The following is a 24,454-nucleotide window of genomic DNA, read 5'->3' as shown; positions in this document are numbered from 1 at the left end:
ATCTATCATGTGGTTAGTGTACGGCCTGTGTGCCGACATCAACAATGCTGTGTTCCAAACTGCCATGTCCGACGCCTATGCATGCAAAGTCCCTATACTATATTCCATAAAACATTAATAGTCGTCCGTGGGTGCTTAACTCAAATCAAAACCTGCTCCCGACTGTATGGCGTAGAGCATCTTCTCCCGAAGTGTCGCTTCCGAGGTATATATCGGCAGCTTGAGAAGATTGACGCATGTGCTTGCGCTCGGTAGTCTCTCCTCATCTGAGCCTCCATCGCGAATACTGAATTTTGGCCTCAATTGCGAGAAGCCCAACAAAGGCGCTCGTGGTGTCGAACTGACATACTTTAGCACGTCACGACGTTGGGCATCTGTGAAGCTGCGCATAACTTTCCAGAATATCTTGATAGTGTCGTGCTCTTGTCCATCGTCACCAATTTCATACAAGCCCCCATATACTGTGTGCTGACGGAGATCTTCAATGTCGATCTCGGACGAGTCACCACCCACCAGACGTTGTAGCTCTGACTGATTGAACATAGACAGCCAGTTGGGTCGGATGATGGAGCGTAGACCGCTTAAGAAGGCTGTGGTTTGTATAGATGGCTGCACTATCAAGCGATGTCGAGCAACGTACGAAAGGTACAGCAATCGGTTGTCGTTCGTAACGTAGGTTTGGTCGCCATTGGCGATGAGTTTCTTGGTAGCAGTCTTGACTGGGTCACCTGGCGGTGAGATTTGGTCTGCAATCGTAAAGTCAATGCCTAGGTCTGAAACGTCTCCCGGATAATTCTTGAGTCGTAGCATTCCATTGTAGAGCCCCTCGTCCATATCACGAAGATCGTTGACGCTGCCTTTATAGTTCTTCTCGTCGCTGGGGCCTGTTGACGCCCATTTGAGGAGGAAGAAGCCAGCAAAGGCCAAGTCGACGAGGATACCTTCGTACATGCATTTGCCCACGATTCTGCCAAGGAATTCCATGCGTTTGAGTAAATTCGCAATGCAATCTCGGTACTCGTTGTCAGTCTCCGAATATCCGCGCATCTTGAGGTCTTCACGGACAACATCAAGCGCTATAGGATCAGGGAAGAGCAGTCCCTTCTCGCTCGATGCAAACATGCCCTTGCCATTGTTGGAACCAAACGCTTCCGTCGTCACGCTGATGAGAAACTCCTTTGTAACACCGCCGCCATCAATTCCAGCCTCTTGTGCACCAAACTGATCGACAAACGTAATTTGAATAGGATCTTTGAGACCATCCCCTATCTCGTAGAATTGGTTATATGCATCTTCAAAGAGTCGCTTCCGAGAGATTTGTGCATGGTGTCTGGCGTACGGACCCGTAAAGGACCTCGGGTTTTCATCATCTCTCTGAGCTCGATCTAGATTGATGAACTGGCGGAAGATCATGACGCGGGTCTCGAAGGGAACAGCGTAGGGCATGTGTTTCAATATCTCCAGCTTCGGCCCCATTTCTGCTAGTCGACGCTCCTTTTGGACTCGTACTTGCTGAGCCTTCAATCGCTCAAGTCTCGCGTGCCGTGACAATCGTTGACCGGCCATGGTCGAATAGAAGCCTGGGACGCTACCATATTCGTTTTCCATATCCTCATCACTATCGTCCGAATCCTCCTCGATCTGTCGCTTTTCTTCTGCAATAACGGCGGCAATGAATACCCCCTGATCAAGCTTTGACGTCATGAGCCAGTGATCTGTAGGCAGGAACTGTTTCCTCGAGTCTCGCTCGTATAGCATTTTCATTGCTGATGTCACAATGTTCCGCAAGCTGTCAATATCTAAGCTTGTTGGACTTTTGGACGAACGTGCGTCCTGCCCTTGGCTCGTTGCGGTCGGTCCTCCAGTACTGAAATAAGTGTCTACGCGATGTTGGGAAGCTGCCTCCAAATCATTCCGCGATCTGGAAAGTTCTTGTGCCTTGTAATGAAGTGTGAAGGCAGTGTTCTTTAGGAAACCTGTTAGCATCTCGACATGTTCCAGTGATAGACTACAAGGTCGAATGCGGGAAGGAGATGGGGCTTGCTGAATGACTGGTGGGTAAATGCCATAAAAGAAGTCCTCGTCGTCGCTCAAACGAAGGATGAAGACGTAGAGTTCAAGGAATAAGAGGATGATTCGCCAGTCTTGCTCCTCGTCGGTCGAATCTGCGTTTCCAGTCGTTGCACCAAGGTATCTGCGTAGGATGTCGAGAGGCGGCTCTGACTCTGTCCTCAACTTGTGGAAGACAGTTGTCTTAACCATCATTTGCCAGAGAAACTTGATGGTTGGGACATTGCCCGCTAACGTAGGGATTTCCTCGAGAAAGAGGCGCATTCGAATATCGTCACTTTTCGAAGGAAAGCATCGAAGCAGGGTCAAGATGTATCCTGCGAGAAAGCTTGTGCTCTGGTAATCTTGTCGTGAAGATCCCGCCAGGCGGGTTGAGAAGTCGTGCAAGGTCTGTAAGATGCCTTTGGTGTCCACCAAAGACAATAATTGAGAAGAAACATAAGGATCAAGCGGCAATGCGAGTTGTTCTTCAGACTCATTCTCGTCGTCCTCGTATGTCTTAACGGAAGCCGACAGCCGAATACTGATAGAAGAGGAGAGGGCCGAAAGTTGAGTGTAGAGTGTTTCCAAGATGCCTGTGTCGCGGCTGGAGTCGGCGCTGAAGCGACTGATATCAATGAAATGAGCAAGCTGCCAGAGTTGGGCATCTTGGGAATACCCCGGGCTTGTGGTTGATGGCAATCCGTCCATTATCGCCCTCGCCAGCTGAGAGAAGCGAATTGCATTGGATACATCTGAAATGTTTTCTTCGAAGAAATTCAGGTTTTCTTTGGTCAAGAACGAGAACGCAAAGGCATGATATACTTGTGTAATTGCTAGAGAAACGTCAGAAGAGTACCGGGACACTATGAGCTTAAGACTGACCTTCTGAAGAAGCAGTCTCGAAGGGGCTAGTGATGGCCTGGATCACAATATCTCGCCACTGCCCATCAAGACTTTGAGCTTGACATACTTTGCTAACCACTTTATAGTAATTGTCGATCGCGACGAGACCCAAGTCGGGATATCTTGTCACCAGGCGGATGATAAGCTTGAAAATGAGATGTGTATCATTAGAAAGGTTTCTGCATAAATCAGTTAGACTATAGCCAGACACAAGCTTCTCATGCAGTATTTCGTGTACCTTTCTGAAACGGATTTATCTAGTGCAGATAGAAGCAGTCGGATAAGTTGTTCTATTCGCGAGGGGTGCACATCCGGTGGTGCAATTTGTCGGAGATCCACAGACTCGGTATCGTGCGCATAACAGATAGCTCTTTGAATGTCGTCATCTCGTCGCAAGGCGAAGAAAGATAGAAGCAGGGTAAATGCTTCAGGAAGTCTTTCGGACGGTGTTGGGTTGGGTCCGGGCTTATATAGGGCATCGAAGGCATCCCTCTGAGATCCCCTTAACTCTGCTCTTATTTTATAGCCCCTCCATGTTCGTTGTATTTTCCCAACAGCCTTTAATTTCGTTCGTTCAACTTGTCGCTTTTCACGCTCGGCTTGGGCATTCGACACGGTCTTTGTAGTGTTCGAAACAGCAGATGGTGACCATGAGGTGTTGGCAAAAGGGTTTCCGGTAGAACCACTGAGGTTGACGTTTCGGGGGCGCCGCGAATTGCCGGTAAATGTCGAGAACATAGCTGCGGTGTGCGGGAGCGACGGAGGTAGGAGAGTAGAATTAGGTAGAGTTGAATGATAACGTTGGGATTTAATGGCGCGATAAGGTCATGGCGGAGCAGACCGTGTGTTGTCAAGATAGCTATGTGACTTGTTCAGCTTCTAGAAAGTTCAGCTCGAAGCTCAGTCAGCGGCGAACGGCCTGTTCTAGAATCTATTTTGCTGGTGCCGCGCTCTGAGTTTGGAGATATATGTAATGGTGGGGATGTCGATAGAGGTGAACGTCACTGTTAAGCTGGGATGGTGATAAGATAAGAGCGGGTCAGCTTGAGCCTTGAGCAGAAGCGGGCAGTTGCGCAACACGCAAATGCGGGTTGAAGATCACTGCAAAATACGACAATGCGTCAGTAGCTTGAAGGATTTCCGAAATTGCTTCCATATTTCTTTTTCAAATTCTCAATCGGAGAATAAGCTTTATGAGGTGATGTGAGCACATTGTTTTGAAAGCAATGATGAGGATTACTCATACGTATGCTGTCCACTACCTTAGTAGGTACTATGCAAAGTTTGTGCAACGCCCATTGACACGCACTTTAATCGATATATATATATATACATCATGAGTTCGCTACCAGTAGGCAGTATTGTTGAGCGTCTGGGGTAGCTGACATGAGCATCTCTCATTTTGAAATGAAAGGGAATGACTCGCCAGCTAGTCTAATGCATCATTGCCAGACCATTGTCCGAAATTACTAAATAACCATCCGACATAACGTGCCTAGGATGTGTTACAACATTTCTCATTGCGACCTTGTAAGCATCGAAATGACTTGATTAGGGACAAGTCATATCAACTGTGCCTTTCTGAATTCGTTCTTGCAATGCAGTCGTCTCATACCATCTAGTAAGAGTTTCATGTGACTTGTTGACACGACGCCAGGCATCCAAAGTGGTATGGTATCTCAAACCAAGAGGCCAGTTGTTGCGTTCATGCACGGCAGCAGAATGCACATATGTTTATCTTTGGCGGTGTAGATGGCCAATTCAAGCATCATGGTGGCATTGCATTTGAATTTAAAGTTAACTTAGTAGGTGGTGCTTGATACGTAGGTATTGCTTTTTCGACTACCCCAGCCAAAGCATGAAAGACAATGTCATTCTGCTCTGTAGGTACTGTTGTAGAATATGAGACACAATATTAGTAGATAGAATCGCCATAGTGTCGCTTGACAAGTTCATTCCTACATGAAAAGAAAAAGAAAGAAAAAACAAATTTCTCGCACAGTTTGTCTGTTTCCTCTAGAACAAGTGCCAGACTACCTAGTCGTCTAGGATTTGCTAGCTTCTTTCAGAAAGATTGACAGAAATTTCAACGTTTGCCATCTTTTACACGGCGCCGCCGCAAGTACCTTGGCCACTGCCGAGATGTCGAGGTAGGGCACGTACCCCCGCATCTTATCAGCGCAGTGCGGGTTCACAGGCATAAATCTGTTAGTGAATGACATCGGCGCTACCAGCCTTCTTATCACAGCCAGCTGGCAAGTACCCCACTTACTCGAGTTTTGGTGGTTCAGAGTGCGACCGACAGTGACGGAAGGCACCAAAAGTAAGTAAGTGGCAGGTTCACTCCACCAATCCTTTCCCCTCCACCATGACCACTGCCACTACTGCCACTGCCAAACCACTGACCATGACCATGACCAAACTTTAGTACGTACCTTTATTAGCCTCTGCTTTGCCCAGTCCCCAGTGTTAGGTTCTGCCAGGAAGTGCGGCCAAGCAAAAAAAAATAATTTCCATCACGGGCAACGAATTTCTCTTTCTTCCCTCCCCAACCGCAAAACCAACCTTATCAAACAACCCAAAAAAACATAAAGTCGAGCCAGTCCGGAGGAACAGTATTCGTACTAGTTCTCTGCTTCTGCTCACTTCATTTCCACTCGGAAAGAAAAACACAAAAAAAAACTTGAAAAAACCCCAAAATACACAACCCACCACCCCCTCATCTCACGACCCTCCCATCCTTTCCTCTTTGTCTCTCTCGCGACACCGCCCGAGTGACTTTTCTTCCTTCCACGACTTCTTTCATTACCGTCTTTGAGTCCTCATATACTCGAAGACTTTTGAAATCCGTTTGGTAGCTTCGCTTTGTTCGTAGCTCCATTCTCTTTTCTTTGTTCGCTCAAGGTCCAGTACCACGCGAACTTCGATCCGCTGTCGGCTTCATAAAAAAGGTATGCTTGATCAATCCGACCCTCTTGTCTCTCCCCTCATGTCATCGAACTTTTTTCTCTCGTCTCAATTTTTTCTCTAAAATCCCACTTTTATTCTTTACCCATATACAAGCACGAATTCCGCTCGATCTGTTTACTGATACAACTCTTCTTTGTAGGTTCTTCCACAAACCTAGAAACCGATATTCACAATGGCCGCCAACGCTGCTCCCGGCGCTGTTGACCAGCTCGCCAACGACCTCAACAACACCTCTCTCAACGGAAGTGAGGCCAATGCCCCTGCCGTCGACACTGGTGTCACTGCTGCCGCTGACGATGCTGCCGCTCCTACCCCCACCACCGCTGCTCCTCACCCCCAGAACTCGGCTTCCCTCTACGTTGGCGAGCTTGACCCCTCCGTCACCGAGGCTATGCTGTTCGAGCTTTTCTCTCAGATTGGCGCTGTTGCTTCCATTCGTGTCTGCCGTGATGCCGTCACCCGTCGCTCTCTCGGCTATGCCTACGTCAACTACAACGCCACTCCTGATGGCGAGAAGGCTCTTGAGGAGCTCAACTACACCATCATCAAGGGCCGCCCCTGCCGCATCATGTGGTCCCAGCGTGATCCTGCCCTTCGCAAGACTGGCCAGGGCAACGTTTTCATCAAGAACCTCGATGTTGCCATCGATAACAAGGCTCTCCACGACACCTTTGCTGCTTTCGGTAACATCCTGAGCTGCAAGGTTGCCCAGGACGAGACTGGTGCCTCCAAGGGCTATGGTTTCGTTCACTACGAGACCGATGAGGCCGCTTCCCAGGCCATCAAGCACGTTAACGGTATGCTTCTCAACGAGAAGAAGGTTTACGTCGGTCACCACATTCCCAAGAAGGACCGCCAGAGCAAGTTCGAGGAGATGAAGGCCAACTTCACCAACGTCTACGTCAAGAACATTGCCGCTGACGTTACCGAGGATGACTTCCGCCAGCTCTTTGAGAAGTACGGCGATGTCACCTCTTCCTCTCTGGCTCGTGACCAGGAGGGCAAGAGCCGTGGTTTCGGTTTTGTCAACTTCACCACCCACGAGAGTGCCTTCAAGGCTGTTGACGAGCTTAACAACAAGGACTTCCACGGCCAAGACCTCTACGTTGGCCGAGCCCAGAAGAAGCACGAGCGCGAGGAGGAGCTCCGCAAGTCTTATGAAGCTGCCCGCCTGGAGAAGGCCAACAAGTACCAGGGCGTTAACCTGTACATCAAGAACCTTGACGACGACGTCGATGATGATAAGCTCCGTGAGATGTTCAAGGACTTTGGTTCCATCACCTCCGCCAAGGTGATGCGTGAGACCCCCACCGAGGGTGACGAGGATAAGAAGGAGAAGGACGAGAGCGACAAGGAGAACCAAGAGGAGGTTAAGGAAGAGGTCAAGGAGGAGTCTAAGGAGGAGTCCAAGGATGAGACCAAGGAGGGCGAGGAGGACAAGAAGGCTGAGAAGAAGTCTGACAAGAAGCTCGGTAAGAGCAAGGGCTTCGGTTTCGTCTGCTTCAGCAACCCCGATGACGCTACCAAGGCTGTCGCTGAGATGAACCAGCGCATGTTCAACGGCAAGCCTCTGTACGTCGCTCTGGCCCAACGCAAGGATGTCCGCAAGAGCCAGCTTGAGGCTAGTATCCAGGCTCGCAACCAGCTCCGTATGCAACAGGCCGCCGCCGTTGCCGGTATGCCCCAGCAGTACATGCAGCCCCCTGTCTACTTCGCTCCTGGCCAACAGCCCGGCTACATGCCTCAGGGTGGCCGTGGCGTTCCCTTCCCCCAGGGTGCCATGGGAATGCCCCAGGGTCGTCCCGGACAGTTCCCCTACCCTCAGCAGGGTGGACGTGGTGGTGTTCCCCAGCAGATGCCCCCCAACATGTACGGTATGCCTGGCCAGTTCCCTCCTGGTTACGGCCAACCCGGCACTCCCCAGTTCATGGCTGCTATGCAGGCTCAGCAGGCTGCTCTTGGTGGCCGTGGCGCTCCTCAAGGCGGCCGTGGTGGTCCCCAGGGTATGCCTGGCATGCCTCCCATGGCTGGTAACATGCCCGGCTTCCCCCCTAACAACAACCGCCAGGGTGGCCGAGGTGGTCCTGGCCGCAACGGCAACGGACCTCAAGGTGGCCGTGGTGCCGATGCCGCCGGACTCTCCAGTCTCCAGCAACAGCTTGCTTCCGCCCCTCCCCCTCAGCAGAAGCAGATTCTGGGTGAGCTGATCTTCCCCAAGATCCAGGCCATCAACGCCGACCTTGCCGGCAAGATCACTGGTATGCTTCTGGAGATGGAAAACCCCGAGCTTGTCAACCTGTAAGTTTCTCCGCTTTGATTCATTTTACAACCAGCAACTAACATTTATGATAGTATTGAGGACGAATCTGCTCTCAAGGCCAAGGTCGACGAGGCCCTCGCTGTCTATGATGAGTACGTCAAGACTCAGAGCTCCGAGGGTGGTGAGGCCAAGAAGGAGGAGGAGACCAAGGCCTAAGCCGTCTCCGACTCGCTTTCATTTCCTTTTTTCTATTATGGTTATCTGACTGGGCAACCCCCTCAACTGGAATGACGAATGCCTCTACAAGGCAATTTATGGAACAATCAGCAACGAAACATGCTTTACGACCTTGTGTTACCCAATATGAGGGGGCGCATTATGTACAGATAGACTTGGTTGCTATTTCTTCTCAGGAAGGGAGATTCAAAAGTTTGGGGACTTTAAGGTGGCTGGCTCTCGTCGCGAACCTCCGCTTGCTCACAGCAACGGCGTTGGCGCTTTCGAGAGAACCCACTAGGACGGCGTTGACGGTTTTCTGACACTCTGGCTGTTGGCCTATACCCCCCCTACCAATGGCCCTCGCTTGCAGGCACGATCAACGCAGAGGTTTTATGCGGTTAGGGTTTTTAATGAAAGATATGTTAAATTATTCGCTGGGCTATGATTTATCTGTGTGAAATATTGTAACGGCTGACTGACAAGATTTCGTACTGAGATTGTGAAGTGTATTCATGTGGTATTTCTAAAACTAAAACTTGGTGTAATTCGCGATGTACATCAAAGCAAGCTGGCGTGGCTGTAATCAACGCCTGTGACCAAACACCTGCTTAGTACAGAGAAAGCAAAACCGTATCCCAAAACAAATGAAATACAAAAAAAACAGCCATGATTCTATGCCAGCTGATGATATCCAACAAAGTGCAATGCTTTCTTCGCTTGGTTAACTGATCAAAGGGGATTCACGACAACGGTATCGGCTCTTTCTGCAATTGTATATTTCCTACTCGGAACAGTGCCGAATAGTGTTTCCATGACTTTTCCTTTCTGTTGTTTCCTCACATCGCCGAGGTAATCACTGACGTCGCTTAGACCCTGGATCTGGTCTTCGAGGGTAAGTGTTGTGGAGTTGACGCCACGGACGAGAGGCGAGACAAGTTTACTGCGAAGCGTCTCGAGCGACGCCTTCAGGGTCAAGAGCTTGCCGTTGTGGTCAACGAGAATACTCTTGTTGCGCACCGTCTTTTCACGCACATCACGCAACAACAGACGGTTCTGCTCAAATTTGCGTAGTTCGGCAGCTCTCGTACCGAGAAGTCGTGTCCAGAGGCTGGAGAGCATGTCGGCATGAAGTTCTTCTTGTGCAGATGATTCGCGGACAACCGTACGGGCAAGGTTGAGGAAGTGATGGTCGACGGCTTCGAAGAGGGCAAACAAAGTGACGCTATGTTGCAGCTCAGCTTGAATTGAATCTTCAAGAACAGTGAGGAATTCAGTAAATAGGAGCTGCACCATGCGCTGCTCCCTTTGTGGGTTCGACAGACCGAAGACATGGCTGGTCAAGCGGCCGAGAGTTGTAGGAGAGCCCGTAGCATCTTCGAGGATGTGTGCTTGAGAAAGGATGTTGTGGATATTGTCATATGCTGACGATATGGTAGATGGCGAGGGAGATGCGTTGAGTCGATTTAGATGCATCTTTGCCCAGTCCATTACGTTGAGAATACTACGAGAAAGTTAGAAATGTCGAGGAAAATACCCAAGGAACGACTTACCCATCGATATCACCGTCTACTCTGGCAAAAAACTTGGTCATCTCCAAAGCCAGTGTTTTCATGGTTTCACTAAGGGCGTCTAGATTTGACACAATGCTAGTTGCATCTCGCATGTCGCTACTACGCACGCTTTCGCCAAGATCCCAGACAGCTACGCTCGTCGCCTGAAGATCGTGTACTTGAGAGACAGCATGCTCGGAGTAGTAAATGAGAGGTTCAAATGAGCGAGCGAGCCCCGCGACCTTGACAAGGTCACCCACAGGACGTGGGGCAGCAGGCTGCAGAAGTGACTTGAAGAGGGAGACGGCGAAGAAGCCAACAACGATGGTGCTTAGTGTTGTTGACCATGTCCGAGTCAGGGCTTTGTAATGGTCATGGATAAAATTGATAGCCGTCTCGATAGGCTCAGTGCGCTGCTGGACTTCCGCACGAACTGCAAAGCGGATATCTGACCTATGTTAGACACAGATTGAGCAGATCATGTCACGCTCCTATCACTTACAGTTGTCGGGCGGTGGTGGTTCGTGTAAGCTCAAATCTTTTATGGGAGTTGCCCTTTCTTGAAGTTGAAACTGTATTGTGGTGTCGTCAAAGAAACCAGGACTGGCACTCCTCCTCTTTTCCGGACTCTGGCTTCCCTTGGGCAACCTTGTGCGAATTGCCCTCTCTAAAACTCCTTCATCCTCACTGTCATCCAACTCGGGCGTGCTCTCCATTAACGTGCTCATGCCTCGGGATGGAAAATCTTCAGGCCCTCTCCAGAAGCCACTACTCCGGTTTCCGTTTCCGAGTCTTCTCCAAGCTGGAGGGGAGTACCCACCCACGGACGCGGTCTCCGAGTCCTCGAGATCCCCTTCTGTCATTGCTGCTTCGCTGCGGTGGGCTGAGTGGTGGGGCAGCGATGGACTTGGTGGGAGATCGAAGTCCTGTAGGGACGCGTCCAGCATGTCGTGAGGATCCATGGTCACGGCTATGCTTTGATGGGGATGAGGTATGGCGAGAGTCTCGGCGAATACGGCGCTCTATCTCTTGGAATTGAAGTTGCTTCTGCTGCTCAAGCAGTAGGTGTTGCTCTTGCGCCAATTGCTGTTGAAGGTAATGGCGACGTTGCGCAAGGACAATGTCCTGTCCGGAGACAAACAAGTGTTGCTGATCCTCGAACACAAGCCCGGATGCTGCAAAGGGCGGCGCTGGGAGGGGCTTTTCCGACCTGGCCGGCCGGTGGTGATCTGCTGGATCTCCAAATATTGGCCTTAATATTGACGCCAGAGATGGCAAGGGTATGCCGAGGCTGGGGAATCGGAAGGCGACAAGACGGGGTAAGTAGATAATTGCAAAGAGAAGAAGAAGAACAACAGTGATAAGGTAGGTGCTCGGAGCAATTGTAATGCTGATAAGCGAGACGTTGTTGTTTACCGTGAAGAAGGAATTCATAGAGACGACTTATGGCTGATTTTGAGTCACAAGAGCGATTTTTGATTCTGTCTTGTCTTTGACGGACGTTGAGTAAGGTTGTTATTGAGGTAATAGTAATAACGGTATCAAGTAAAATTTATTGAGACGTTGGTATTGATAAATAATAGGTAGGTAGCAGAGGAGGAAAGGGAAGAGGGTGAATAGAGTCTTAAAGACGAATTGAGTGTCCAACTATTGAATGGAAGGCCCGAGCAGGAGCAGGAGCGCAGGTCGCAAGTACAACACAGCAGTACAGCAGGTACTATGCAAGGATGATGTGTGGAAGGCAGGAACCTAAGAATGGAGGTCGCAGGCTCCTTGACCGACCAGTGGTTTAGGTACCAAGGAAGGAAAGAGGAAAAGGATGTAATGGAAAGAGTAGGAATTAAGAATGGAAGGAAGGAAGGCGAAACATATGAAACACAAGTCAATATTCGGTTATTTGACTAAGATAAGGTACATAAGTGATGCACATCACTTGCAGTTGAACCAGGTACCGGCAAGCAGAGACTGAGATCGACCCTTCCCTTTTCCCCTCGCCCTCATTCAGGTCAAGTTCGCAACTTCCCCTCCAAAGACCCCAAAATCGACGAGGTTGGGCCTGCCTGGGTCTGCCCTGGACAACGCATAACATCCAATCAACCTCCGCCAACCGTGCAGAACAAGGGCCGCTTCATGAACCCCCGCCTTAGTCCGCTTTGAGCAAGAACCGTCATCCACTCTACGCGTTGAACCTTCGATGAAACGCGAAAGTAAAGAGGTCACATGGTCTCTTTTGTTTATTGTTGTCCCAGATCTCCCTTATCTTTCCTTATTCGCTCCTCTTTTATGATGTGACCTACTACTAGTACGCGAAAAACCACTGACGAACTGTCAATCGCGTTTAGTATTGTTTTTATTTTTCAAGCTTAGGCAGACTACAGGTATTAGCAGCAGATCGTGACCATGTTATGATTCCTTAGCTCGCATAGCCAATAAGACCGCTACTATGACTCGAATGATCACGTTCTTGATTAGCTGGCAGCACTCTGTTGTTGATGCCCAGACTAGCATAAGAGGGCCACTTGACGAATGGAACAATTGTGGATCTGGGTCTCGGGCCACAAGTTCAGGCTTGGAGACAAGCAGACAAGCAAGGGAACCACGATCAAGGCCAGAGATAGTCTCACGGACCAAGCGGAAGATAGAGGAGACAGATGTAACTACAGTGACAAGACAATGCATGTATTCCAGTGCATGGTATTAGAATCATTTTCTTTAATTTGTAGAACCAGTATATATCTATTGTATATCTAGTCTATCTGCCATTCATCTCTTTTTTCAAAATGTTGGCACAAAGCTCATCCCATAAAAGCAACATACTCGCCATCGCCAATACATGCAACCACCCACACAACCATGGGAACCTGGTCCGATTCAATGCAAAACACCTAAACTCTATGCACAGATATCAGCATCACGGAATCTCGACGTTGGGGTTCTTTTCCTCAATGTCTAATTCACAGCACAGCCGTCCCAAGAACTCAACCCTTCTCATAGACGCCTTGAGTCTCATCCCCCAACCAACACACTCGATTATAGGTTGAGAGCACTGCGTGAATAGCTCAATCACTGTTTCAGTCGCCATGGGTTTGCTATCGCCAATCTTATTTTGCAGGTTCAGTCCGTCCTCCACTTCCACCACTGAAGGCCGCTCGGTACCTTTCCACGGGAGGGGAAATTCCTCGCACAGCATGTTGACAGCCAGGGACTCGGCGAGAGAGGCATCCCACGTGTCCGCCCCTGTGAGGTTCTTCCATGATTGGGCGAAGCACACGGGGACGCTGTTACTCCAGACTCGAGGACCGTTGTGTCGGTTGTGCACGTCGTACATGGCTGAGCCTTCTTCTATCAGACCCCACCACACGACGAGCTCGGTGTCGGTTTCATCGTCTCCTAGGAATATGACTCCGTATATGGGATTTTGTGTTGGCTTGATTCCCAGCTGACCAGCGACAACGTATCGTTGAGACCCTGTGTAGGCCGCGCGCTGCTTAAGCTCGCGGTCCTTGAGAGTCATGTTCACCTTGAAGGGAAAGCTTCCTCGCAGACGGATTTCTGGTTCAACTGTATCTGACTCGAGCAGAATTGTCTCTGTCTTGAATTCGGGCTTATACTCAATGGAGTGTATCGCTAAAATGATCAGTTTTGAAAGATTATGTTACTGCTTGGGATTTGTACTCACCGTGTCGATCACCGCCGGTATCCAAGTATCCCGACTTCATGCGATCGTGCTCTATCACCATAATAACGCTCGTGGGATCTCGTCGGAACACGCCTTCAGCATAAGGACTCTCCCCGAGAATTATTGCTGGTCGCGATAACGTATCTGGCGACAAACTGCAGTCGAGAACAGCCAACCACCGGTTCCCAGCGTCTATAAGCTCCGTCTTGTCATGGTTCCAACGCGTTAGTTTGCAGGGACACTTCCAGACACGAACAACGAGTCCTTGATCTGTTAATCTGACCCCAAATTTCTCAGAATCCTCCTGTCCGGCGTATGTGCGTAAGTTGAAGTTTGCCGGGCTATCAGCTAAAAAGTGCATCCGTTGTGTTTTCGTTTCAGGCTTGCGGGCCAAGGGCCACCTCCATACGAGAATGGACTGATCTGGCGACCTTTTGAGAATCTCCTCTTGTAGCCGCAGGAAAGCTCTGCTGCCCTCGCCGTACAGAACCGCCATGTTAATGCCGAAAATTCCCATCAAAGCGTATGCTATATCCTCAACACGGGTCGTTTCCCTTTGGGCCATCCAGCCCATCCTTGTGGCCACGTTTTCGCGCTGAAGCTTTATCGATATCCTGCGGTCCTTTTTCGTATCCGGCTTATGCAAGTATGTCTCATCAATGCCTGTGATATCACTAATTGTTGAAGATAGAGCGTGTCGTTCGCCCAGAGGCGACCAATTGTGATCGAAGAATTCCACCTCATTAGGGGCAAGTAGCTCCTGTAGTGTCCAGCCGCGGGTGAACCAGCGACTGCTCTTCAAGCTGTCGGCCACTTCGACCCCAACCTCGTGGATGAAGACGTCTGAGAGATAGGCATAGCATACTTCGGAATTGCTATACCAGCGGAACATGGAGTTGATGGCCTCTGAAAGCTCTGCGCTGCTGGACTTGTCGATGCAGCAGGTGTCGATCCATATGTAATTGAGCTCGCGACTCTGCGCCCTCTCGCAGGACTGAGCTATCTTGCGGTAGGCAGGCCCATTCTTCTTTCGAATCTCGCCCATGCGCGCGGGACTCTGAATGTCGTCAAAGAGGACCTCATCGTTGCCCCACGTATGCGACAAGATGGCGTATTTTTCAGACCCCTCCTCCAGGGTCTCAAGCTGCAGCGTCTTGGTATTGACGAGTCTCATAGTTGCGGATGGGAAAAGAGTGAAGAGTGAGGGGAGAACACGAAAACGAAACCAAAACACTAGACTACCTAGACTAGCTAATAGAGCACCACTCAATTTTCAATTCATGAGATCAGATCCAGCAGGTAGTTAAGGGGTGCAGTGCAATTTGTAGTGGCGGAGCACTTTCATGCTGTCCGTTGTTGGTTTCAGCCTCGTTGTTGGTCCGTCCGGGGACGAGACGAGACAAGGACCCAAGGCCTGGGTCAGGCAGGGCCAGGCAAAACCAAGGCAAGCAGGCAAGGCAAGGCCAGGCCAGACGCGGGCCATATAATATGACAAGCGAGTCAGGATACGGATACCTACCTATCTAGGGTTGGGGTTGAGAAGCCAATGAGAAGAGTCAAACCCCCTGTGGCAAATGGCAAATCTCGCTGGCAGCTGATGAATAGATCAGTTGGCCGTCATCCAGAGGTATTACAAGTGGGTTGGATTTTATTAAAAAAATACAGTCAGAATTTCGATTAGTAGTTGTGTCCCAATTTACGCGCCGGCGACAAAGCTCAAAGCTTATTTCTCTTAACTTAAGCGCAGCTGCTCAGACCTCTCCGCACTCAAAGATTCAAATAGATGATGCACGTGACGTACCTGAGACAACCACTCTCTCCTAAGTAGGTAATCTGATGCAACAACAACTAACTAACAAATACAAGGATTAACTAACATTACATATGGTATGGATAATAGGACAAAGCATTATTAATTAATAAACTCCTGAAAACACCCCCAAAACAGTTTACCAATCGCTCAATAGCTTCTGTTATTTATCATAGAGAGAGAAACTTCTACCCATAAACACAACGACCCGTCCATCTTCTGTTCAGTCGCTATACATTGCGCCCTCTCATTCTCCATGGACCAAATCCAGCTTCTACGTGTGAATAGAATACCTTACGCCGCTCTTACCCAGCAAAACAAATCATCAAGCTTCGTGAAGTGTCCCTCAACATGCGTATCCATGTATTTAGCCGCACTTCTGTTCATCACCATGTCGATTTTTGATTAATCGATCTTAGCACTGGCCAGACTTCGAGCCGTTGGGTTGCTGAGATTGTTCACTGGCTTCACGCCTCGGTATTTACCCTGCTTCCGGAGGCGTTTTCGCGCTACCATAACGGGGACAGAACTTTTGGTGACCAGGTAGTTGGAAAAAGATCCCAGAATGACACTGTCACATGTTAGTTAGCTATCCAACCTTGAAACTCACAATCACAATAATGTAACTTACCCCTTTAGTGCGCTTCTCCCACGACTTCCTATAACAACCAGAGTTGGATTGACAAGGTCAATCACTTCTGTTATCAAGTGTTTTGGGTTCTTGCAGTGCAGTACCTCCACAATGACCCTCACTTGAAGAGTTGTTTTTCGTAAAAGGCGCAGCACTTTATCGGTGATTTGCTTAACGGCATGGCGTCGCTCGTCCTCTGCCCTGCCCCTTTCTCCTCCTGCTCGGCTTGATGGTGCCGGAGAAGTGTTGGGGGTGTTGTTTTTCGAATCGCCTCGAATCGTGTTCCGCACGAAATCTGGCACTGCAGACATGGATGGTGCGACAGATCTTGAGCTGGCGACTGTGTTGATCGCAGCTGCTTGCTCCTTCATGGCCTTTGGATCATCAGGAACTGAATTATCAACCCCACCAATGCCGGTCTCTTCATCCACGCAGTATATGCACATCAACGTGTCACCGTCTCGCAAGACCGTACCAATAGCCCATTCCAGGGCATGTGTTGATTCGTCGCTCAGATCCGATGCAACCAGATATTTTCGCAACCGGTGTTGCTCATCTTCAGCTTGCTGGGCAATCTTGTTGTAGTCGCCACGGTAAATCATGCGAATAGCCCGGTGAGACTCATTGGTAGAGATGATGTTTGACATTGAGCAGGTCAAATTTTGAGCTCTCTTGATGTCATCCATATCCAGCTCCTCATCGGAATCGTTCGCTGAAGCAACAGTTGACATCTGATCATAAGCTGTCTTGGGATGCACACCGCCACCCTTGTTCAGTCGTGTGTTTTCGCCCAGAGGAGTCGTGACCTTGATCTCTGGCTCATCAAAAAGAGAGCGGTAGCCTTGTTGCTTTGATACGGTCACCCCTAGATAATAAATTTAGCGATTGGTCAGGTTTTGGAGATGGGAGTTCAGGTTGACATACGCTCTTCTTCCGCAGCAGCCATGAGACTCAGTGATTTTCGGCGCTCTTTTTCGCTGCCGGACTGGCCCACCGCGTCGGGATTGAGCGACCTAGGATCCTTCTTACGACCACGATCTTCATCGTCAGATGAGTATGGCTCATCTTCATCACTGGAGCCCAGTGCCTCGCCATCGGGACCCAAATAGTCTTTTATCATACGGCCACTCTGACTGTTTTGGCGATTGGGCAGCGCTGACAAACTGCCAGTTGAGTATGCCAAATTTGCGTCGGAAAGTCGACGATAAGCGCTGCTTAAATCCACGATAGTGCCGTCGTCCAGCATAGCTGTACCGGGGCTCAGCGCTTGTGGTACATGGGGTGATCTGGACCGCGATGCTAGACGGTTATGCGGCGACTTCGATTTCTTGTTGCTGTTGCCACCGAACCAGGAACGCTTACGATCACTCTCACCTGGAATTTGAAGGCCACTGAGGTCTGAATTTCTAAGTGCTTCGCTCAAGGCATTTCCAGACGGCTTTCTACCGCCCTGTGTGTTTCTCTTGGGGAGTTGCTGGCCTGAGTTACGAGTAATAATATCGGAAAATTGATAGCCTGCGACAGGGTCATTCCGAGAAGCTGCTCGAGGTCCAAACTCGACTGGATTTGATGCAGCGTCAGAAAAGCTTCGAGTGTGTCCAGTGTTGGCAGGCGCAAGGGATGCTTTGGTCATAACTGGAGAGTTGGGAGTTGTGCTAGTGCCAGAGGGCTTCGCGGCGGATAGAGGTGTGTCGGTATCCAGCATACTTCGAACTCTGGGTGGAGGAGGAGAGGTGGTGTCGAGCATACTCCGCACTGGAGCTTGGCGAGGAGAACCGGGTGCTGGTTGATTACCGACATCCAACATGCTTCGGACAGGAGATCGAGGAGTGGCATAAGGCGAGGCAGATCGCATACCGCCTTGCATGGCAGGGTTAGGTTTAGGCCTGTTCTCTAGCAATGCTAGAACCTCCTTGCGCTCCATGTCGAGCATGGCCTCGATGCTCATGGGTTGGTTGCGCGACATGACGGCGGAAAAATACAATCGGCACTGGTAAATACGAAGATGTGTACAGAAAGGGCGGGAGTGCGGCGAGAGGTGAATCAGACAGCCTCAGTCGTTGTGCTAAGCGGATCAATAAATTTGGCGGGGATCTTTTAGACAGAGCTCGGAACGTAGTATGTAGGGCGAAATAGCATTGCGCGAGCCCAAAACTGTACTATACAATTGTTGTCGCCTTTCGATTGTGTAGGGAATAGCTTTCTGACTATACTTGGTGGCGATGGTTGCTAAAAGTCGAAGTAAAAGCTATCGTGGCCGAATTCGAGTCGATACGTCAGAGGGAACTCGGTGAAGCTGGCTGGCACTGAATGGCGGCGTAGTGATGTTGGGTTCGTAATACGTAATTCGGTACAAGAGCTGGTGGCAGCGCTTTACAACCAGCCTGGGTGAATAATCGTTTGTTCTTCGTCGTGTGACGAGGAAATAAATGAGTTGAGACTGAAGAATTCAAGGAGGAGGAGGAGAAGAGGGGAGAGGAGAAGGTTTGATGTGCCGGTAGTGGAATTCAGGTCTAGGCTCTGGGGAAGGAGCAGTTAAGGCGCGGAGTCTAAATGCTAGAGGAGTTTGAGCCCAGACAGAGAGCGGCGCAGCCCAGACAAGCCCAGACAAGCCCCCCCAATTTGGGCCACAGCTGTGTGGTAGATCACCGAGTGGTGGGGTAGAAACAGCTAGGAATTCCCTGGAGGTTGGGCACTAAGATAACTAGAGTCTTTCTTATTGTGGCAACGATGAGCACAGCACAAGCCATCGGTTAAGGTATTTTTTAAAGTGGTGCACCGTCAAGCACCTACTGCACGAGGTTAATTCCCTCGTAAGCCGAAACTATAGATCCGAAAACATTTATAGCAGACAAACAAATCATGCCCAGCTGATTGTAGCTATAGTATCGACAAATAAATCGAGATCTAGGTGGACTTGCCAACCTAGTAGGTAGTAATGCTCTCTGTCGGGACAGAGACCGTGGAGCGCTTGCGTCGTCATGTGAAAGAATCATTCTGCCGCCTCTGAATCGAATTATCGTCATTGGATGATGGATCTCACCGGTTTGGGTCCCAGACTAGGGTCATAATAAGAATGGAATGATTTCCTAGTATCAGATGCATAACCTCCGAAACCTGTGTTCAGCATTGTTGATCTGTGTGTTAATCTGGCGTCTGGGTAGGTATTATAGCGTGTTTGAACTTGAACGTCGCAATTCATCTTAAAACCGGTAATCATAAATTGACTTTATTTGGATGAATTTTTTTTTTTGAAACGGCCGTGAATTATGTTTTTACTATCTCATATATCCTTGAAGCCAGCATTGTAAACTTCAGACTACGGAAGCGACGTAAGAGACAGATGAAAACTAGCGCAACAGGGTTGGCAGGAAGAAATTGTGCACGCATAGTACCCGGCAAAAGCAAATAAAAAAGAAACAAAGAAGGCATTGGGAGATCAGTTTCACTTTGGTTGGTAATTTGTAAAATTACTGTGTAGATTTTATCGGGGTTATGCGTCCATCATTGCAGTGTTTTCAGAAACCCTGGCTTCTCCCGCTCTCAGAGCAGAAGAAACTTTGACTGTTACGAGTAAAAGAAGCGGAGCGTTGACGAGCCCAGACTGTACTTTCAGGTTACTTAGGCGATTTGTTCGTTTCTCGTAAGCTTAATATCTTTATCTGCAAACGAAAGGATCTCCGCCGTTGAGATACATCTCATCGTTCCCATACAAACGGCACAACTCTGGCTGTCTTGACAACCAACTCAAGAGAAATCGGAACGATTACTGGGCACTTCTTGCACATGCCTACTGGGCATCCAGTCGGACTGCAACTCGATATTGACGTTCGGCTCGCCTATATACGACACCTTTTGAGTAAGTCATAGCCTCCATAGTCTACTAAGTCATATACCCTGGCACGTTCAAATCTGGCCAGTCGGCATTTGCTGTCCCCGCATTCGGGCCCGGATTCTCGGTACCATCCGTGGCTGTGTCCATACGTCGACCCCGTTTACGCGGGGCCCAATCAGTGTATCAGACTCCATCCAGAGCGATTCCCACGCCTTTCTCGGGATGATAGAAAACCTGAGTCTCAGAATGAAAGACAAAACAAATTCAGTATTCTATGCTGAGGCTGCCAGCTCAGCTTGGACAGGTAGTTGTTAGATCATAGGCCTGTAAAGCACATCGTTACCCCACCAAGTAACAAAGCGAAACTTGTGACTTTACAACATCCATATTATAGAACATAGGGTGACGACATGCCGGTGACTTTTGAATGCCTCTTTTCATCAAATGGCTGGATATAGTTACATATTTGGCACATCTACTGTACAACTCAAAACAGAGCAGGAGCTCCGACCTTGTCCCATCTAAATCTACATCTTCTTCTTGACCTTGAGTTTGTTGGACCCAATGTTTGCTCGGGATGCCGTACCCAGCTTGTGAACCATCTTGCGCCTCTCCCACACACCCGAACGTCCCTCCACAACGGCAACAATTTCCTCTGCGATTCGGTAGGGGAATTGCTTGCGCCCACTGCCCTTGGAGGGCTTCTTGTTGATAACGTCCAGAATCCATTGGAAGGCAATTCGTCGTCGCTGCCTCACGCCCAAAGGGACGGGAAGTTCTAGTGCTCGACCACCACCGCCGGCACCCGCCACATTGCGGATCTTGAGGAGAGGAGCCACCGAGTCGACGGCGACGGTAATATATAGAATCGGGTTGAGAGGGAGATGTGTGGCCGGGGGAGTGCCCGGCAGGAGGGGGTACAGCGGGCTGTAGATCGGAGGTGGTGCGGTTCGGAGGTAGTTCATGACAATGGCCATATTCTGAGTCACTTGTTAACCACTGTCCTCAAATACTTCTCAAAAGCTAGACTTACTCTTTGAGCAACACTGAGCTTACCATCCTTCATGAGGAGTCGAGTGATTTGCTCCAGCACAGGATGGTAACGCTTTTTCAGGTTGAAGCCTTCCGGCCAAGGTCGCTTTGGCAGACCGAACTTGTGTCCAGGGTTTTGCATCTCAGTGCTATCAGGCGAATCCAACTCGGCCTGCTCCGCTTGGGCGACGAGAGCTTCAGCCTTCTCAGCCGAAGGAATTGTGCCCTCGCGGTAAAGAATATCCTCCTGCGCTGGTGTCAGGCCACCCTCGATTGTGCTCGACTGTGTGCGGCCACCGTAGAATAGTTGCTCGAGTGTCGCATCGTCGATAATCTCGTCGGAAGAGGCTGGCGAAGACGTCACCTAGATGGCAGCCCCATTAGCTGCGAACCATGGGAGCTTTTCGAAAGACCAATTCCTACCTCAGCATCCCCATTTCCTGTCGACGCTACGGGGGCGTCACCCTCTTGCGAAACCGAGCCAACCTGGGAGTCATGGGCCTTTTGAGCGTTGTCAATTGCCTTTGGGAGCTGATCGTTTCCGTCGTTCGAGTACCATCGATTCCGTGGGAGAGCGTTGACGAATGGGGCTGGTCGGGGGGCGACAGGTCTCGACCGGATTGCGAGAGTTCTGCATGCGCCCCATAGACTCGTTCTCGGAGACATGACTGAGCTTCTCGGTGCTTACAGCGTTCGTGGAGCGAGTTCTACAGCAGCCTTGTGGCTCTTGTGATCCATGGATTGACAAATTCGCGATGCAAAACTCAGGTAGCGCGGGGAAATAATGTTCCGACTACTGTGGTCCCGCTTTAACCTACTACCTACCTCGAAGTCTCACGATGAAAGTGAGATGTCAAGAAATACTTTAAGAAGTGAGTGGAATTGAACTGTTTTATGGATAAAATGGTTCGACTGCTTCCCGTAATCGGCATCCAGAGGTCATTATAACGAGTTTGAAACTCTTGGTGGAGATTCATCGTCCACATCTTGAGCTTGAAGAGAACAAGAAAACCCCCCTAATACAGCATCGTCAGTGTTGGAAAAATGACTCTAATTAATTTGCTAAATATTAATTACTCCATTACTTATACTTCAGGGCACAGGCTGTTGGTATTTCATTGATAAAGTGCTACTCCATTGACACTTGTTGTAAATGACAACCCATGACGTGCTCTCAACGCTCGTCCATGTCTCAAAGCACCGATATCGGGCTGCTTCAGTAGAACAAGCCACCGGCCGTTATAGACTTGCAGGTTCATGTGATACGCTGCACAGACTTACATCCGGATCGACCGTGGCTGCACCGACGTGGGGGCACAACATCCATTGAGCATCAACTTCCTTTTTAAGCAAAAGGCAGCCAGCCTGTGTATGAGCATACGACGCTACAATGGATCTGTTGGTTCATCCAAGATTCGGCGTACCATCCAATCAAGTTGATTTGATCTGTAACAGTCACTTCCTCCCCAACACCCTGGGAGGAGGTTAAGGCGATCATACAACTTATAAAGCAAGCATGTTGTATCCTGGAGAATCAACAATCTTTTTGGAGCGTCTAACATAGTTTGAACTAAACCGTATAACTTCTAAGCCCATATTTTCCCTGTCAGACATACCTTTATAAATATCCTTGATAAGAACCCATTGGCCCAGATCCCTCGTGTAACTATTCCGTCAAACACCAAACCAAAACGTACATAACTAACCGACATATCCTCCCATTTCCCACGTCGCACATAAACAAAATCTAACTTCACACCGTTATCTGTCCCGTAGAATACAACCCAAACTCAAACAAAGATCCCTGTTGTTACAGCGCTAGTTCCGTGGTGACCCTTAACCTCCCTGTTTTTTCTGGGGTGAGGTTACCAAACTCCGGCTGTTTGTATCGCATAAAGGAAAGACAAGAGGTGGGTGAACCGCAAATATATAAAAGACCAATCCTCCCTTTTTTAGTGACCGTATTACTTGATTTTGGTGAAGGGCTACTTCATGAGAAAGCCAAGCATGTGAGAAACTAGTGGCCGTGACATCGAGTGGGAGAGCCGGTCTCAGAACCGGTCAGCCATTTGACTGCACATTCAGCAGCATCTTCTCTGGCATTGTTGATGTTTTTGCCGTCATACCAGAATCGAGCTGGAACTTTCTGGCCGTGGACAGTCACTGTGCTTGACCAAGCAGTTCTTCCACCTGGAAGTCGAATTTAGATAAGACCACAAGGACACAACATGAGATCAAACATACCACGGCGATCTGAGAAATCCTGGAATACTGGACGGGTGATAGAATTGATTTGACAGACATCTATAGTTCAATATTAGAGATTTGAACGTGGAAGGTAAGGTGAGGCTACCTACCAGCAAGCTGGGTCTGCCATATGGTGGACTGGGGCTCCACTGTAGTGTTTGATGAGTTATGTAGAGGAAATGTAGCTGAGGTTGGATGCATTGTACTAAGGTTGATGTCGAGAACAAGAGTGATATAGTAGGCAAGATGATTGACCAAAAAGGATCCAATGGCTAGAAGCGACAAGAACTATGTTATGTTCCAAGTGATGTTTAAACTGTTGGATTTGGCCAGAGTAGTGAGAGGCAAGACGGGTTTATATACACAGCGAAGGAAGGCTGTACGCAAGGGACTGTCAGGATACACAAGGCGCAAGGTCTCAAACAAGATGGCGAAAGTACGTATGTTGAACAGTAGCCCAGCTGATGATGTATCTGCGAGGCCTGAAAGGTAGGACGAAGGCGAGCAGACAAGTTGGGTCCAGGATGCCGGGACGATGATGTGGCAGAAGAGGATTAGATGTCGTTAAGCGGAAAGATGGCCAAGACGGCAATGCGGGCTGTAGGCAGGCAAGAAGCTTGTGTAAGGTTAAGTTGCAGATGGCCAAGGATGTGAAGCCACTGTTGATGTGTTGTATGGCGAAGAAGATGGGCGTTCGAGGCGATCACAAAGAAGGGCTGGGCTGGAGGAAGAGGCGTCACAGGAGAGGGTCTGAGGAGAAAGCACATATATAAATAGTTAAGAGGATCTGAGCCACTAGACTACTGAGTGAGCTCGAACGGATTGACAAGCGAAATACCAAGAAAAAGAAAGACTGTAGTTTTTGCTGACAAGCAAGCTACGCAACAAGCGTACCGTCTATCGGTATCCATACACTAGGGCCCTGTAACTTTGTAGATGGGGCTCCGAGTTGGGTTTGCTTTTTCTAACCCCTTGGTGTGGAATTGGCACATGAGGTACTCTACTCCTCTGGATCAAAGCTCACGACGGGCGTGGACTAAATTGCTTTGACCTCAAAATGGGCCGTGCCGTTAACCCGTCAGTCTAAGACGGACGGTAACGGCAACGGGAGCGGAAGCGGGTAGAGAGGCGACTTGCTGTAGGACTAGAATAGACTATGTGCTTACATAGAAGCTGATTCGGTTGACGTGAGGCCTGACGAGGCTGATCTTGATCAAGACAAGCGAAAACCTGTCAGTGTGCGATCGGGAAAGGCAGGGGGGGGGG

The 24,454-nt window shown here is 49.3% G+C and overlaps 7 protein-coding genes across 7 annotated transcripts, besides 4 other annotated features; 1 reads left to right on the top strand and 6 right to left on the bottom strand.

Moving 5' to 3' along the window:
• Nucleotides 1-135: 135 nt before the first annotated feature.
• On the bottom strand, nt 136-3,693 carry FPSE_05032 (uncharacterized protein; the record flags this gene model as incomplete). Its single annotated transcript, XM_009258150.1, has 3 exons — nt 136-2,885; nt 2,935-3,134; nt 3,194-3,693. The coding sequence occupies 3 exons, from the start codon at nt 3,691-3,693 to the stop codon at nt 136-138; spliced, it is 3,450 nt and encodes a 1,149-aa protein (XP_009256425.1).
• Nucleotides 3,694-6,097: 2,404 nt separating this feature from the next.
• Nucleotides 6,098-8,401, top strand: FPSE_05031 (uncharacterized protein; the record flags this gene model as incomplete). Its single annotated transcript, XM_009258149.1, has 2 exons — nt 6,098-8,223; nt 8,278-8,401. 2 exons carry the CDS (start codon nt 6,098-6,100, stop codon nt 8,399-8,401), a joined length of 2,250 nt encoding a protein of 749 aa, XP_009256424.1.
• Nucleotides 7,238-7,381: a repeat region.
• Nucleotides 8,402-9,133: 732 nt separating the features above from the next.
• On the bottom strand, nt 9,134-10,916 carry FPSE_05030 (uncharacterized protein; the record flags this gene model as incomplete). Its single annotated transcript, XM_009258148.1, has 3 exons — nt 9,134-9,905; nt 9,955-10,402; nt 10,457-10,916. 3 exons carry the CDS (start codon nt 10,914-10,916, stop codon nt 9,134-9,136), a joined length of 1,680 nt encoding a protein of 559 aa, XP_009256423.1.
• An 836-nt stretch (nt 10,917-11,752) lies between these two features.
• Nucleotides 11,753-11,816: a repeat region.
• A 1,049-nt stretch (nt 11,817-12,865) lies between these two features.
• On the bottom strand, nt 12,866-14,807 carry FPSE_05029 (uncharacterized protein; the record flags this gene model as incomplete). Its single annotated transcript, XM_009258147.1, has 2 exons — nt 12,866-13,581; nt 13,634-14,807. The coding sequence occupies 2 exons, from the start codon at nt 14,805-14,807 to the stop codon at nt 12,866-12,868; spliced, it is 1,890 nt and encodes a 629-aa protein (XP_009256422.1).
• Nucleotides 14,808-15,021: 214 nt separating this feature from the next.
• Nucleotides 15,022-15,115: a microsatellite.
• A 733-nt stretch (nt 15,116-15,848) lies between these two features.
• On the bottom strand, nt 15,849-18,040 carry FPSE_05028 (uncharacterized protein; the record flags this gene model as incomplete). The annotated part of the gene is made up of 3 exons (XM_009258146.1): nt 15,849-16,014; nt 16,075-16,939; nt 16,999-18,040. 3 exons carry the CDS (start codon nt 18,038-18,040, stop codon nt 15,849-15,851), a joined length of 2,073 nt encoding a protein of 690 aa, XP_009256421.1.
• A 486-nt stretch (nt 18,041-18,526) lies between these two features.
• Nucleotides 18,527-18,559: a repeat region.
• Nucleotides 18,560-20,436: 1,877 nt separating this feature from the next.
• Nucleotides 20,437-21,607, bottom strand: FPSE_05027 (uncharacterized protein; the record flags this gene model as incomplete). Its single annotated transcript, XM_009258145.1, has 3 exons — nt 20,437-20,889; nt 20,943-21,305; nt 21,365-21,607. 3 exons carry the CDS (start codon nt 21,605-21,607, stop codon nt 20,437-20,439), a joined length of 1,059 nt encoding a protein of 352 aa, XP_009256420.1.
• Nucleotides 21,608-22,958: 1,351 nt separating this feature from the next.
• On the bottom strand, nt 22,959-23,389 carry FPSE_05026 (uncharacterized protein; the record flags this gene model as incomplete). The annotated part of the gene is made up of 3 exons (XM_009258144.1): nt 22,959-23,131; nt 23,186-23,245; nt 23,299-23,389. 3 exons carry the CDS (start codon nt 23,387-23,389, stop codon nt 22,959-22,961), a joined length of 324 nt encoding a protein of 107 aa, XP_009256419.1.
• Between the last annotated feature and the right edge of the window lie 1,065 nt (nt 23,390-24,454).

The sequence above is a fragment of the Fusarium pseudograminearum genome, chromosome 2 (genome assembly GCF_000303195.2).
Source record: "Fusarium pseudograminearum CS3096 chromosome 2, whole genome shotgun sequence".
Lineage (NCBI taxonomy): Eukaryota > Fungi > Ascomycota > Sordariomycetes > Hypocreales > Nectriaceae > Fusarium > Fusarium pseudograminearum.
The sequence above is the reverse complement of the archived record's forward strand: the minus strand, read 5'-3'. Positions and strand labels throughout refer to the sequence as shown.